We start from the raw sequence: 15,555 nt of genomic DNA, 5'->3' as shown, positions 1-15,555 counted from the left end.
CGACAGGACATAGTTGGTACCCAGTGCTGGAGATGAAGAAAGGATGCTGGCTTTTCCAGGTAATCCTCAGCTCTGCTAAGAAAGAGGTGACAGTGGGCACGAGTCTGATCCCTGGTCGGGGAACTAAGCTCCCACATGCTATGCTATGCGGCAAAAAAAAAAAAAAGAAAGAAAGAGGTGAGAGGGACCAATGTAAAACGTCCTGGAGAAACACCCCGGCCACTGTGTCAAGCATACTTCCCAACGAAGGCCTCATGTTATGTGCCCTGGGAATCCAATCAGCCCCAAAGTACCGGAAGAAACTCTCAGGTCTTCATTCCTATTATTCTCTTTATTCCATAACAGATTAATTACAGATTTCAACTTTTCAATGCAACATGTGGGTAAGTTAGAATATTCACAGCATCTTGCTAGGGCACCATGCCAAAGAAACAGAGTATCTGGGCTCACAGGTACCTGCTCTGTGTTGGGGAAATAGAAAAACAAGCAAAACGATTTTGACTTTTTTCTTTTTAAATAAAGGGTTTTTTTCATTCCTCTTCTCAAACTATGAATTATTCTTGACTCCTTCTCTTGATATTCACTTAAGCTTTCAGAATCTCCTTCTTTTTCCTGGAACTAATGTGCTGTTCTGAAAGAAAATGGAGACAAACACAAAATTATTGAATATTTCAATTCAGTGTTGCAGCTCCTAACTGGTGACAACAGAGAGACCAAGGTACTAGGAGATCCCATTTATAAGGGAACAATCATTCATCTATTTTTTTTCATTCATCTATTAATTCTATTTATTTATGCCCCATCTCATTTCACAAAAGAATATAAGACAGATAGCTCGAACTGAAGCTGACAACATCTTAAATAAACAATGAAACACACCTGATGATACCTAAGTAAGTGTGGTATGTGAAAACACAAGATGAGGTAATTCCAGGCACACCTCTCACAGTACAAGGCCAAAAAGACACTGTACATTTCAACTAGATGAATAGAAGAATGCTCGTCTTCAATTTCCCGGACTCCAGGCCTGCCAAACAACACATGCCCTCACGTAGCTTGGAAGATGACATTCTGACCTTTCGGTACAGAAATCTGCACCATATTCCTATCGTGTGGTCATGTTCTTGTCAGTGATCAGACTCGATGTCTAAACTTAAGAAAGAATGATTCTCAAAAACTGGACTCAGCTCACAGAAAAAGTTTGAGGGGATAAACACTAACTCTCTTTATTCCTTCTTTCTCCACAGCTGCCCCCCTAGACTCCAGGAAGTGACGGGGAAACACAAGAAGGGAAGTGACTGTCTGGAGAGACACTGTGCAGCCAGAGGATGACAGCACCAAGTAAGTGATTCAGATGGTTCTGGTGAGCAGAAGCAAGGTGCTCACACACATGCCGTCCTCAGCAGGCAGCTGTCCCCAGTGGTGAGGGCTGATGTGATGACAAGGCGGTCTTGCAGAATGGCAGGCTCCAAACCAATTAATCAACAGTTCCAAGGGGCACGCATGCACAGGCATGGAACTCATCCTGAGGGCCAAAGTGAGTGCCCCTAATTCTCTGCCAGCATTCAGAGGTTCCCAGGTGTGCGTTCCAGGAATTCCCTGGCGGTCCAGTAGTTAGGACTCCGAGCTTCCACTACAGGGGGCACAGGTTCGATCCCTGGTCGGGGAACTAAGATCCCACAAGCCACGTGGGGCGGCCAAAAAAGAAAAAAAAGTATGTGTGTTTCGAAACATTCACACAGAGAGGACAGCGTTAATTATGAAATAAGAACAGCAGAAAGGGTGGTGACCCACAAGCCTCCATCTTAGCTAAGAAATTAGCCCTCTGTTACGCCTAATCAAATCAATACCTGTTCTCAGATCAAAAACACTTGGCTACTAGGGACTTTCCTCTAAAAGACAAGGTCCCAACCTCAGGAAGTCCCAAATGTCCAAATGATCAAGTGACTTTCCTCTTTCTCAAGCAGTATGGTTTGGGGGTAGCGGGGGGGGGGGGGGCAGACTATCTAAAAATCAAGAAAAACAAAACGAATCCAGTTAGTTTTAAAGAATTAAAGAGCTCAATACTTAGCAGAAAGGACTAGTTCTGAAAACAAATCTCAGCGAGGGCAACTGTAATTCAGGACAAAACCAAATGGATAAGGCTAAGGAATGGCGGGTGGGGAGAAGGGACAGACCACAAAGAGACATAGGAGCCCACTGGGGTGTGGAGGTAAGTTTGTACCTTGGCTGAGGTAGTGTTTACAAGACTGTCTACTACATCTTTCAAGATTCACAGAATTGTACACTAACAAGGGTGAATTTTACTGTATATGAATTAATCCTGAAAAAACAAAACCAAAACAAATGTAGTCGCTTTCTGAGCAAGTCGTCTCTCAGCAAGCCTGCGTTGAGAACTAGATGTTCCAGCTTATGTTCACACATCAGTGAAAAAGGCTCTACATTCTATGCTTTTGTTGATTTCTCCTATTTTCAGAGGAGTGAAAATTAGACGGCTTTGTTGCTTTGGCAGGGAAAGCCATTTCCATGGCAAAGGACGAGAGGGAACATGACTTGAAAACTCAAATACCTCCCTCCTCTTTGTTGGTCTAGTACAGGGGTCAACAAACTGTGCCCCACGGGCCAGATGCAGCCCACCACCTGCTTCTGTAAACAAAGTTTCATTGGAACATGGCCATGCGGGTTTGTTTACGTGGTCTACGGCTGCTCTCACATTATAGTGGCAGAGTTGAGTAGGTGTAACAGAGACCGTATGGCCTGCAAAGCCTAAGTACTATCTGGCTCTTTCTAGAAAACTTCTGCCAATCCTTGGTCTAAAGGAGCTGATCAGTGAAGCATCAGACACTCTCTTCTCCTTCCCTCCCTTCACCTTCCTCCACTCCCATCCTCATCCTAGGACTGACACAATGGAGAACGGGTGATATTTCACTTGACATTTTAGTCACACAGGGAGCTGCCCTGAACCATATATCCTGAGCTCTAGGAACCTGGGTTTTGATGATGCTGGCTTTGATCTGTGGCCATCAGTCTTCAAAATTTAGTGTCTCACCAAACCACACTGTTTGGCCCAATCAGAGCTTAATATTACAAAAAGGCCTAGAACAGTGACAAGGTGTGCCAGGATTTGCCATGGGACCATCATTTAATGAATTTAGATGTCCTGAATGGGGGGGGGTGTCCCCTTTTAAGAAATCCAAGGTTGAATCTGTCTATCCTCAACTCTGTTCTCCTCTGAACACAGAGAGGGGCTGTGTCTATAAAGTACCCCGTGGGACACACGGGAGGATGGAGCCTTACAGTCAAAGCCAGGTCAGAGCTGCTCTGCTGCAGTTACCATCAGCTGGGCTAACTCAGGGGGCTTTGGCTTTTGCCCTGGTCCAGTTACAGCTTGGTCCAGGAAGTGGGGAAATGGCCTCAGAATTCAGCTTCGGCTTAGGGAGGGATGGGGAGGAACAAGTGTGTTAAAAATCAGATAAATAACTGACATGCATGAGGTGGGCAAGATGGAAAGGGGCCCTGCTCCTGGGATGAGTCGCCCTTCATCTTTACCGTAGTGTCCTATATTTTGCCAATCTACTGCTCTGCTCTGCAGCGATCCTGCCAAAGGAAAGAGGGTTTGAGAGTCAAGAAAGGACAGTAAGAAGAGAAATAAGCTGAGGAAAGAAATGGCAAACACCCGACCAGAGCTTCTGTTAGAGTCATCGTTTTCCCCAGGGGCAGAGCTTGCTCTAGGACTCAGGAAGACGGCAACAGAGTGGGCTGTGACTTTCTATATAGAATGGAGGGTGGGATGAGAACCATGGTCTTCCTCCCCAGAAAGTGTACACAATGTTAGTCTTCCAGACTAGGAACTCCCGCTGAGCAGGATCTAAATCAAACGGTTTCCACTCCCATCTCTCCTTAATCTTGTTCATCTTGTGTGGGCAACTTCCAGAAAAGAGTGAACTCAGCAGAGGACAGCCTTTTGGCTCCCTGGGGCCTGGACGGGCTGCTCTGAGGGAACAGGGCTCTGCTCAGAGAAAACAGCTGAGTCCTGGCTCTTTCTCAGACGCGGTGCAGAGCCACCAAGTTCAGGCTGCTGGAGGGGCAGAGAAGTGAGCCAGTGGCCACTGCTGGTGCTAAGGGAAGCTCTGGCGGAATCTGCACGGCCACAGGCAGGGCAGGGAGCACGCTGGGGCCGGTATCCACGGTGAGGCACTCAGAGAGCTCTATGGAGTCTCAGGCAGGGAGGAGACGTGGGGCTCTCCCGCCCATAACAGTCTCTGAGCAAGCCTCTCTCTGATCTGACCAACTTAACTGGCAGCCGCACTGGGGGGGGTGGGGGTGGGGGCTAACACTATCATGTTACATTCTTCCACCAAAAGTCCTGGAGAGGAGAAAGTAGGGCACGTCTGAAATTGTGAACTTCCAAAGGTGAAAGCAATTCTGACCTTTTCTTATTGACCTTTATGTGGCTGAAATCACCCAAGTTCTAATAAAGTTAAATCAATGAGAAATACCTACGTGACATTTAAATTTGCTTCTAAGCCAGGTTCTAAAGTCAAGCTGCCAGCAAGCTGCCATTGCGGGGGGACCTGACCATTTGTGTGAACCTAAGTTTGTCTGGTTCTTGGGGACGTGATGCGGGCCACTGAGCAGTGCTCCCTGCTGGGGGCCTCTGTAAAGCCCGACGCGGTTTCTGGGGGGAAGATCATGGACCTCATACTTAGGAGAAAGAGCTCCGGGAGGCTGTGGTGGTTACAGAAGAGTCCTCCTCGGGGGTGCGGGAGGAGGGCAGAAAAGGGTTTTCTGCGGCAGCAGAGGAGAAAACTGTTATACAGCCAGCACGCTAACAACAACCTTCTGCCACCTGTCCTACCCCATTTTAATCTTCATAAAGCAATTATTTTCTTCTCTTGTTTCAATGTGCCGGGGCATAAACTGTTGTGGTTTTAATGTATTTAAAACTTATCACCAAGGCTCTTTTCTGATTTAAAAGGCTTCTGTATCGGGCTGGATTAAGGTGTCACACTGGCCCCTAAGGACATGAATCATTTTGCCACATACCGCTGTTCAAAGAGCTGGGTGGACAGAGCTGACAACAGTATTTCTAATCCCACTCTGGGTCCCTGGCCCGCCCCCAACCTTACCTCTTGATTGCCTGCTGGGCCAGCATGCGATTGCCAGCCAGAAACGTCACACTGCCCAAGATGGCCAGGTACTTCAGGGTCTGGAACATGTTGAGTTGCGTCCAGTAGACATACATGAGCCCCAGCATAGCTACGAGAACAGGTGTCATGATAGCCAATTAAGTCAAACAGTGACATTGCCCTGGGCAGAGGACAGTTAGAAGCCAGTAACTGCAGATCCTAAGAGGTCTGTATTTATAGACCAGCATGTTTTATTCCCTTTATCTGATGCCAGAAAATAAACAGCTCAATATACTTGCTTCTCAGCCCTGGCTACCAAGAAATCCACAGGTAAAAACCAGGTCTCAGCAACTTGGTTCCATATTCCAGCTCGCATCTTTGTTCTTGAACGCAGGTTTTGTTGTTGTTTGTTTTTTAAGTTATGTCATGTTATATTTGGGATTCAGTTGCTTTTTTAAATTCTGAATGAAAGCCCATAGGATTAAAGAAATGAATCATTTTTCTTTTCATTAAAAAAATTTTTAGGGCTAATTTGCCACTGTGACTAGGAAGGAAGCAAGGAGGACAGAGGAGGAAGGTTTAGTCAATAGGGCTCAGGTCTGGGCACTGAGGACCCTGGGTTCTGGCCCAGGCTCTGCCCTTCGCAGCCACTTAATTTCTCTGAGCCTAAATTCTCTCACCCATCAAACAAGGAGCATAATTCCTACCCTGGTCACCCCCATCAGGGTTGTGATGAGAATCAAATGAGGGAATGTACGCAAAAAGCACTCTGGCAAAAAAAGTCATGGCTCTAAACAAATTTATATTCAGGTTTTGTTCTCAGCCTGACCTGGGAGGGCCATCACTCAACTTCAGTTAACTGGGCTGGAGAGAAAGGTCTTCCTGTCAATTCTGCCCAGAAGGATGACAGATGAACTACAGCAGGGGTTCTTAGCCCTTTCTGAGGTCATGGACCACTGTCAGACTTTTGATCAAAGTTACAGACTCTCTCTTTCCCCAGGAAAACAGAGATACAAATTTGCCTAGAGTTTCAAGGGATTCGTCTGCGGACCCCTACAGAATCAGCACACTATGGACACAAAGAGGGTGACTCCTGAAAGAGTCAAAGAAATCAGAAAAGAATATTAATGTCTCAGTGAAATGCAAGGGTCACCAATTCAATAGTATCGAAAGTTTCTGAAACGCCTAACTGATTTGTGAATTTACTGTCTTGTAACAGTTAGGTCCTAAGTTTTCAAGAGAACAATGCAGGACAGCATGTCTGACTGTGGAAGGGACTGTTTTCTACTACAGTCCAGACACAGCCGCTAGCAAATGTGAAGATCAATACGTTGGGGGAAGATAACCGTTGGAAACTGCATTAATGCTGTTCACTCAGGAAGATGGCTCAATGTAAAGATACAATAAGTGAGTAATCTCTGGAAATGAACAGAGCTATTAAATGAAGGTAAAACGGCCTGCCAACGGCAGCCTAGTACAATGAAACCCAATATAATGACAGCTGTTCTAAGTTGATGGGCCAAACAGGTTTATCATCATATTAACTGTCGTAAAAGGCCAGGAGGAAGAGGGAAATGTTATGCTATTAAGTCATTATAGTTAATAGGCTGTGGGTCTACTTAACAAGGCTTTTGCGTGGGCAGGCAAAATGTCAAAGGAGGTTAAATGGAATTAGCAGCCTGGGGCGCTTACCAGCATGTCCCAGGTGAAAGATAATCGTGCTAGGAGCAAAAGTGAAGTTGGAGACATTGGCACCAATCCGGATCCACTGAACGATGGGGAGAAATAAATTAAAAAGACATTAGAACTTGAAAGGGAGGCAACACATGCCATGCCAATGCTAATCCAATAAACAGCCCTAAGGGCTTAAAAGTTCATGCGTACCTGAAGAACAGGGAATTTTTCCAAGTGACAACCACCCTATTGTAAGTCCTCAGAAAAAACTGTTCTCTTTTTTCTTTAGAAAGGCATTCCAACACCTGCTCTCAAATGCGCTTGGGTAACTCAAACCTGAACATCATTTTTAATGACAGCAAACTTTTCTATTTTAAAACAGGTGAAACCATGAGGCTGAAAGGTCAGAACCTGTATTTGTGATGAAGTAACTGGCACCCCTGCTAATTTCTCTAAGTATTGGTGAGATAAACCCACCAGCAGTTGGGAGGATGCACACGCTCTTGCTGTGGGTTCCATGCTTTTTGAAATTGTGATCACTCAAAAGAACAGGTGCCCATATCCTAGGTCTGGTTTCTGAAAGCTTGTGGCATGCCTTCCAGATTTAGATTGACCAATAATTCTTTTATTAAAATCAATGAATGGATTAGGAACACAAGCAACTTTCCAAAAGTAAGATCTAATGAGTTTTCCATACAGTTCTCAAAATTCTCTGAACTTTGAGGATTTACATCTATGTTTATAATTTTTTAAAAAGAGACAAGGGAGGGCTTCCCTGGTGGCGCAGTGGTTGAGAGTCCGCCTGCCGATGCAGGGGATGCGGGTTCGTGCCCCGGTCCGGGAAGATCCCACGTGCCGCGGAGCGGCTGGGCCCGTGAGCCATGGCCACTGAGCCTGTGCGTCCGGAGCCTGTGCTCCGCAACGGGAGAGGCCACAACAGTGAGAGGCCCGCGTACCGCAAAAAAAAAAAAAAAAAAAAAATTCAAACTGTACATTAAAGTATAAGAGGTAAAAATGTCCTTCTTCTATACTCCCTAAAAGGCCCCCTCCTTAGAGGTGACCAACACTAATAGATGATGCCTTTTTAAGGTTTTTAAACAAAGAGCACTGTACTAAACATACTATCCTACCCCTTGCCTTCTTCACTCAATAGAACATCTTGGCAACCTTGTCATATCAGTTGACAAGTACATAAATCTATCCATTCTTTTTTTTTTTTTTTTGCGGTACGCGGGCCTCTCACTGTCGTGGCCTCTCCTGTTGCGGAGCACAGGCTCCGGACGCGCAGGCCCAGTGGCCATGGCTCACGGGCCTAGCCGCTCCGCGGCATGTGGGATCTTCCCGGACCGGAGCACGAACCCGTGTCCCGTGCATCGGCAGGTGGACTCTCAACCACTGCGCCACCAGGGAAGCCCTATCCATTCTTTTAATGAGCTGCATATTATTCCATTGTATGAATGTACATAATTTATTTAACACTTGCTTTTATGAGGACTTTAGGTTGTTTATAGTTTTATGCTCCAAATAATGCTGAAATGCACAGCCTCTGTACTCACTTTTTCTATAGCTATTAGCATCCGGTCTTGCTTTTTTCACACTTGACCTCATCTGAACGTTCCTACAGAGCATCCCCGTCTATACACTTTTACCATTTTTAATGGTTACTGTGTACTTTCTCATGCCCCTTGATAATGGATCAGTTTTTCTGGCTGCTCCCCCATAATGGGGAATTTTAGTTATTCTAAAATTTTTTGACCATCAGTTTGGGTCACAGCTGCTGGACCCCTCTGGAGCTGTGCTGAGGCCAGAGCACAAAGCCTCCTTTGGAACAGCTACATCTGCTGAGTCTGGCGCCAGACACACGCTGCCCATGCTAATTACAGCTACTCACCAGAGCAAAGAGCAGGAGCAAGGGCGAGAGGATCAGGGCGGTGAATGTATTGGACACCACTGTGGGGGGCCTCTTCTCCGGCTCGCGGAACAGGTGCTGCCAAAGAAGACAAGCCAGGAATATTTTAAAACGTGCTCTTCCCAGCGGGGGCTGCCATGTATATGTACTAGGAACCAAACGCCAATGACAGTCAAGAAGAGGAAATGCCTCCCAGAGGCTGAAACTTCCTGGCCGTGAGTGGCCACTTAGCCTTTCGCCTCTTCTCAACAGGGGCTTCTGCTTCCAGAGGCCTGCTTCCAAAGACACTACACCAGTTCACTACTCCTGACCAACCCTCTTTTTCCCTCCAAGACATATTGCCATTTAGAGGTTGGAGAATGCAACCTATCAAGCAGCATTTGCCTAGTATCGAAGATGGTGCCCGGGTATCTGGATGGCTGGGGTGACACACCCAAGGCAGGACTCTGGATTTCATAATGCTTCTGGGTTCCTAGGATAGCACTATCATATTTTGCTAACCAACTTAAATTAGCTAACTGGCGTATAATAATTTAAAATTTTCTTGCTTGCCAGTGTCCAGCCAACCCACTCCATAACAAGGCAGCTCCTACACCTGAGACTCCTGTTCCCAACTTTTTAACCTCAGCTCCTCTTTGCTGCCACTGTCATGAAGGGACTTCTAACATTGCCTGTGGCAGTCACTGCTGCCTACTCCAACCCTATAAATCAGTCAGCACCCTCTGTCATCATGCTTATACCTTCCACTATTTAACTGCATTTGACATTCTTAAACGATGCTATAACAACATTAGGAGGATTTTAAAAAAGAAATCCTACTACTCTAGCTTTTGGGCCCTTGTCCTTTTTCTAACAGTGAAATAAGAGTAAGTGGTCTGCTTGGAACACTTCAACATTAATTCAAATGGGGATTTCCCTGTTACTGCAGTATGATCATTTCTCACGATTGCAAACAGTCCACCGAGTGGCTCTACCTCAGTTTCTTTAACCAGTGCTCAAACTGTTTAATAATTATTGTTTATTTTGTGAACTGCTTCAGAAACTTTTCAAAGCTTTTCTTTTCTTATCTGTAAACTATTTTGATCCTCACAACAGTCCTATGGGCTGGGCTGGGCAGGGATTGCTAATATTTGTATGCAAAGAAAGTGAGTTCCAGGAGAGAGGAAGGGCTTGCCTAGGGGAGAAAAGCCCTGTTCTCCAGTTGAGTTGTCCACCTGTGGGCCCCTGGTCTATGCAGGAGCAGAGAGGAACAAAGCCAAATCCACCTGTGCTGTAGTATCAAGCAGTGACCTGAGGGCTAAACCTCCTGCATGTTTAGGAAAACAGATTCAGGTTCTGATTTTGTCTCCAACTATCTGTTTTCTGGGAGCTGGTCAGTGGGCAGCTTGAGCCTGTTTTTTCAGCACTAGGATGGGGCTGATACTTGCCCTGACTGATCCACAGGATGGCAAAGACCAAACTATAAAACATCATATAAACAGGTTAAAGAAGGGACCAGAGCCAGTGTCCAGGGGTCTGCTGCCCTCTCTCACTGTGTCCACTTCACATTTCTCTTCAATGTTTAGTGAAGAACTCTTTTGGGATCTACCTGAATTTCCTGTTTGGGGGTGAAAAGGTTCTTGGACAGGACAGTCGACGGAGCATCTTCTTCAGGGAACCTGATGACCACATCAGCCTAAAAAAATAAATGCAGCCATTAAAGGCACAGGGGCAGAGAAGGAGGCGAAACTCATCAGCAGGACAGTATCTCCTAACTCACGTCCAGGACCATAACTGAAAAAAGCTCCAAGCAGTCCTATCACTTCTGATCCATTAGCCGACAAACTGAGGCAGTAAAAATTTCAAGAACAAAATAAGTATTTGTTGAAAATGCTTTTTAGAGCAAGAGTTCCAATTTTCTACTGGTCTGGTGAGCCCCACAGAGCTGCCTAATACAAAAATCCCAGCTGGTACTCAGGCTGTTACAGTTGCAATCAGAAACTGCTCCATGTCCCTAGGAAGTGTAATTTAGTCTCATACGCCCCCCCCCCAAAAAAAAAGAAATGAAAATGTGCTCTCATACAAAAAGCAGCCCAAAGTCCAAGAGAAGAAAAGGAGCTTTGAATACAACATAAGAAAATGCAGCTGCCCCTTTGTCTTGCAAAGGGAGCCAACCACTCAAGGCCTGCAGTTTGGCCTCTGCTACCTTTCCAACCTCACCGCCTACTGCTCTGGACCAGATTCAGGTGCTCCAGCAAAATGGACCCAACTCATATCTCACTGAAAGCACCTCAAGCTTTTCTGGAGGCTGTTCCCCCAGCAATCAATCTATAGTCCCCCAGATACTATTCTGATAAACCCCTGCAATTCTTCCCTAGTTCAAATGCCATGTCTTTCAAGCTTTCTCTTAACACACCAGTCAAAAGTGAGTTATGTAAGTGAAACACACTATGTAAACTATTAATACACCTTGTAGTTGTTGTTTATTACTTAGCATTTTGCATATCCCACAATTCACTGTCCCACACCATCCTGAATTGGAATTGGATTTCAAATCTTAAGGCCCTCCCTGGCCCACACTGTGAGGCCAAGCCATATCTCAAAGCCTTTATCTCATATCTATGTACCCCCCCACATAGTGCTTTGCTGTATTATGAAAACCTTCTTCTACTACAACTTTTATAGAAATTTGCTAGAACCCATGAGGGCAAATCTATGCATCAATCATTCCCTCAATCACTATTTATTAAACCCCTAAGACGTGCCAGGCCATGTGCATGCCCCTAAGACTACTAATGGGGACAGCACACAGCCCCTCACCTCACAATGCGTGCGCCCTGGGTGGTAGGGCGAGGTCAGGGTAGGGAGCCCATGCCCTGGAGAGGAGCTGTCTGTGTCTGACTGCAGCACAGCCACTCTTGCCTGGGTCAAGATACATGGAGGCACATACCACATTCCACAGGATTGGGTTCTTCAAAGTAGCATCTCCGATGATCAAGTAGAGAGTGTAGGTGCCGGACGCAGAGTCAAATTCGAGCTTTCTCTCAGAGGTATCCAGTTCAAACTTGTACACGTTCTTGCTGTCCGGCTCCGCAACAAATACCACCTCCTGGCCAGTCTTCTGGTTATGGAGTCGGACAAATGTCTGGATAGAACAATAACGCAACCCTTCATCTGATAATTTCAAAACTCCCTCCAGGCCCAACATCAAATCAACAAGGCAGCAGGCTGTCAGTTCTTTCATCGCAGTGGGAGCTCTGGGATCTGCCAGGCCTGCCCGAGAAAGCAGGAGGAGTGGCCGTCCCACCCTGCTTACTAGCTCAGAGATCAGAGATCACTTTTTGCTAGTATAAGAAATTTAACTTAGGGGTCCAGCCAATTCTCAACGACTTGTAGGCCGAATGCCCAGTTTGTGGATGATTTAAGCCCTTTGCTGTTGCTGTAATTTCTTCTTTCTGCCAGCCTTTTGGCCACTTTGCTGCCCAATTAACTTCTTCACCAGAGGGTGAAAAGAAGGGAAATGAGGTGGAACTTTAAGAAGCTCATTTTCAATTTCCTAGTGCCTCCAGCTAAAGATTTAGGAGAGAAGGCTTGGGGATTGATAGCAAGGCAGAGTTCTAACCGAGCAAAGCAGCCCAGTGTCAGAGAGAGCCTAGCTTGAAGACAAACAGATTTGGTTACACTACTAATTGGCTGAGCAGGTTACTTAACCTCCTTGAGCCTTGATTTCTGCATCTTTAAGATAGAAAGATTAACTTCTACATGTGGTATATCTATGTCAAGAGTCACAATAATGTAGGCAAAGCATTTAGCGTAGGACCCACTATATACTAGCTAGTCAACAAACATTTATCAATGATGGTATGAGTCTAATCACCTTATCCCCCCAATGGCCTAAGAAACTAAGGTTTCTGCAAATTAGAACTGCAGCAAAACTTAATATCCACTCAGCTTTTCTTTCAAGTGTTTCAAAATAAAGAATTCAACAAAGCAGGTAGATTGGTTCCATTTCACAGATCATGAGGCACAGAGTTTAAATGAGTTGCCATGGTCACAGAGCTAGTGCTGGATCCACAGAAAAAACATAAATCTCATTTGTTACTTTACACCTGGGCAACGAAGAACCACCATCAAAGTATTTAGGGAAAGAGGCCCAGAGCTGTGAAGCCTCCTGACTCCAGCAGTCTTGGCCAAGAATGGGATTTAGAAGCCTGGATGCCTGATATTCCTCCTGTCACAGCCAAGCACAGGCAGCAGCCAGGCTCATCTACAAAATGTCATCTCTACCTAGGAGGTCTGCAAGCCAGGGTTTCCAAAACAGAATCTTGGATGAGATGAGGAGTATTCAGTTAAAGTTATACTTCCTCACTAACTCTTCCTGCCCTAACCCTAATCCCACCAATTTTGTCTTGTAATTACGTCTCTTCATATTCTGTCTTCCCTTGTGCTGTTTCACTGGCAGATGTCATTCTGAGAAGGAGCTGGGAAGTGCTAAGGGGCTGAAAAGTTAGTCGTGGCTAAGTGGCCTGACTGAGCTCTCTGGAAATTGGGTGTGGAGGGAGGAGAAGCAGAGAAGGGCCGGGACGGCGGTGCTGGCCACTCTGGGCCTGGGCACAAGCACAGTAGCTGCAGCTACAAGAAACAGAAAGCAAAAAGGTTTCCAAGTTGAGTCCACTCACCTCCATGGTCTGTTTTGAAGCTGCCCCTCAGCATGGACACAAGTCCGCTAGCTCTTGCTAAAGTACTGCTACAAAGCACCTAAACCAAGGCCACTAGGTCCCACGTTCTTTCCTATCTTTCCACATTCAAAGTACTTCTCTGAACTTCCCTTTACAATACAACCGTGGATGGGGCAGGGCTCAGAGCAGTTATTCTCAATCAAGTGGGATGACAGAGGCAGGAAAGGAGATGTCTGAGAGGACAAGGGCCATATCAGACTCTCTGGGGAAAAGATACGGTTTGAAAATCTTTTAAATAATAATTATCATTATGTTATATATGGAAAACAGAAATGAAGCCTATTGGTTTCATAACACGAGGGAGGCACGAGTTAAAAAGTGCTAGTTTTCAGATTCCTACAAAATCTGCTTTGGCCAGAACAAAAGCATACTTTGGGCTCACTTCCTAGGTTTTCCGTTTTTCAAAATTATTTTAATATATGTTTTTTAGTCAGAAAGTAAAAAGCCTCAATTAAGTGCTAATCTTCCTTAAATATATCTTTTCTATGCCAGCTAATCTCTTTAAAAGAAGAGTGCATTCCAGGTTCAGGGTTACAACCAGTAATAAGAGGGGCAGAGTGTCATGTGGGAGAACCCGATGGATTGTCAGGGTTCAGAATGAAGATCTGAAAGCAGGAATTCGGAATTTTCTCGACTCAGTGTTATATACCACGGCAACAACTATCGTGTACATCAGTGTTTCAGGCCAAGAGAACCGTCTGCGCTCTTTCCTGACCTGGTGAGGGGTGAGTTCAGCACCAGTGTTCACATCTACCAGCTGGAAGAATAAAGCAAAGTTCTGGTGGCTGTCTGCGATGAATGTGCCCTTGGCTTTGGCTGGGTAGGTCACCCTGAAAGAGACATTTATAAGGTAAGTTTTCAGAGAGGAGGATCTGCAGATCTCTGAGACAAGAGAGAAGAATACAAACTTCACTTCACTGCCTAATCCTCCCTCTCCCAATTGTAACACTTTTCTGTTGTGGACAGAGTGGAGAATTGTCTGTGGCCTGAGGGCAAATTGGACTGATAAAGCCAGGACTGAGAAAAGCACAGAATAAACTTTCATCAGGGTCTGGGGAAAACGCTATGCGCAGATGCTCCAGGCTTTCACTTCAAGGACCTAAGGATATCAACTCAACCAAGTCAGGCACCAATGGGGCTCACGTGTCCCCATGCAAGTTCACAGGCGGACTGGAGGGCTCTGGCAAAACCACAAGGAGAAAAAAAAAAATCACAGGATCGACGTTAGCAGCATATGTGAGCAGGGTCGGGAGACTAGGAGGTAGGAGACGCAAAGGACAGAAGGGTATGTACAGTTTCTTCTTTTTTTTAATGCTGCATTTTTTTTCCTGGACACCGTTTCAATTTATTTTTCTGCCTGAAATTGAGCTTTAAAAAGTCATTCTCTCAAAAGGCAGGCTTGATGAGAAAACTGTTCTTTTCACAGCTATCACCTGGGACTTTAGATTAAGATGGCCAGGGGATAAAAAACAAGCCAAGTGATTACAGAGCTCACAAGGGCCACGTTTCATGTTTAGGCTTTATATTTACTTATGAGTAATGCCAACTCTTTATCTATGTAGAGTATTAAACTTTGCAAAGCACTCTTACAGACATTATTTCAGTGGATTCTCAACAGTGCTCTAATTTCCAATGTCACTATAAAAATATCCAAGCCAGAGGCAGAAAGCCTAGCCCTTCCACGTGACTTAAAAGGAATGAATGAATGCTTAGCTTCTAGTCTCTGGCTAATATCCCATCTTCAAAACAGCCTCGAAGGTTCCCTTACTTTCTTTGGCATCTATAGCCACCCCAGTTGAGTAAATTTGGGGTCTGAACTACACCCAGATGTCTAGATGCCCCCTCCCCCGGCACCCAATGAGGATCTAGGAGAGAGCTGAGAAATGGCTTCATACAATGTTCTGGCCCAACTCCGATCAATTACTAATGGTTACCTAGAAGTCTGTGTTAAAAAACATTCTGAAATACTTCCCTGGAAGTCCAGTGGTTAAGACTCTGTGCTCCCAATGCAAGGGGCACGGGTTCGATCCCTGGTCGGGGAACTAAGATCCCACACGCCACATGGCGCGGCCAAAAAAAAAAAAAAAAAAAAAAAAGATTCTGAGTTCAGCAGGAACAAATGCTG

At 45.4% G+C, this 15,555-nt stretch overlaps 1 protein-coding gene across 1 annotated transcript in view; it reads right to left on the bottom strand.

Annotated features, from left to right (window-relative positions):
* Positions 1 to 312: 312 nt before the first annotated feature.
* The window catches only part of RPN2 (ribophorin II), a 54,682-nt gene continuing 39,439 nt past the window's right edge, over positions 313 to 15,555 (bottom strand). Inside the window, exons 11-17 of the mRNA XM_082858220.1 lie at positions 14,146 to 14,260; positions 11,642 to 11,836; positions 10,301 to 10,387; positions 8,695 to 8,790; positions 6,822 to 6,897; positions 5,130 to 5,259; positions 313 to 631 (exon numbers count right to left, since the gene is read on the bottom strand). Of these exons, the coding sequence (XP_082714346.1) occupies positions 619 to 631; positions 5,130 to 5,259; positions 6,822 to 6,897; positions 8,695 to 8,790; positions 10,301 to 10,387; positions 11,642 to 11,836; positions 14,146 to 14,260 (712 nt within the window). The 3' untranslated portion in view covers positions 313 to 618. The remainder of the gene's footprint in view (positions 632 to 5,129; positions 5,260 to 6,821; positions 6,898 to 8,694; positions 8,791 to 10,300; positions 10,388 to 11,641; positions 11,837 to 14,145; positions 14,261 to 15,555) is intronic.

The sequence above is a fragment of the Leucopleurus acutus genome (genome assembly GCF_964270905.1).
Source record: "Leucopleurus acutus genome assembly, chromosome: 16".
Lineage (NCBI taxonomy): Eukaryota > Metazoa > Chordata > Mammalia > Artiodactyla > Delphinidae > Leucopleurus > Leucopleurus acutus.
Note: the sequence above shows the minus strand (reverse complement) of the source record. Positions and strands in the feature narration are given on the sequence as shown.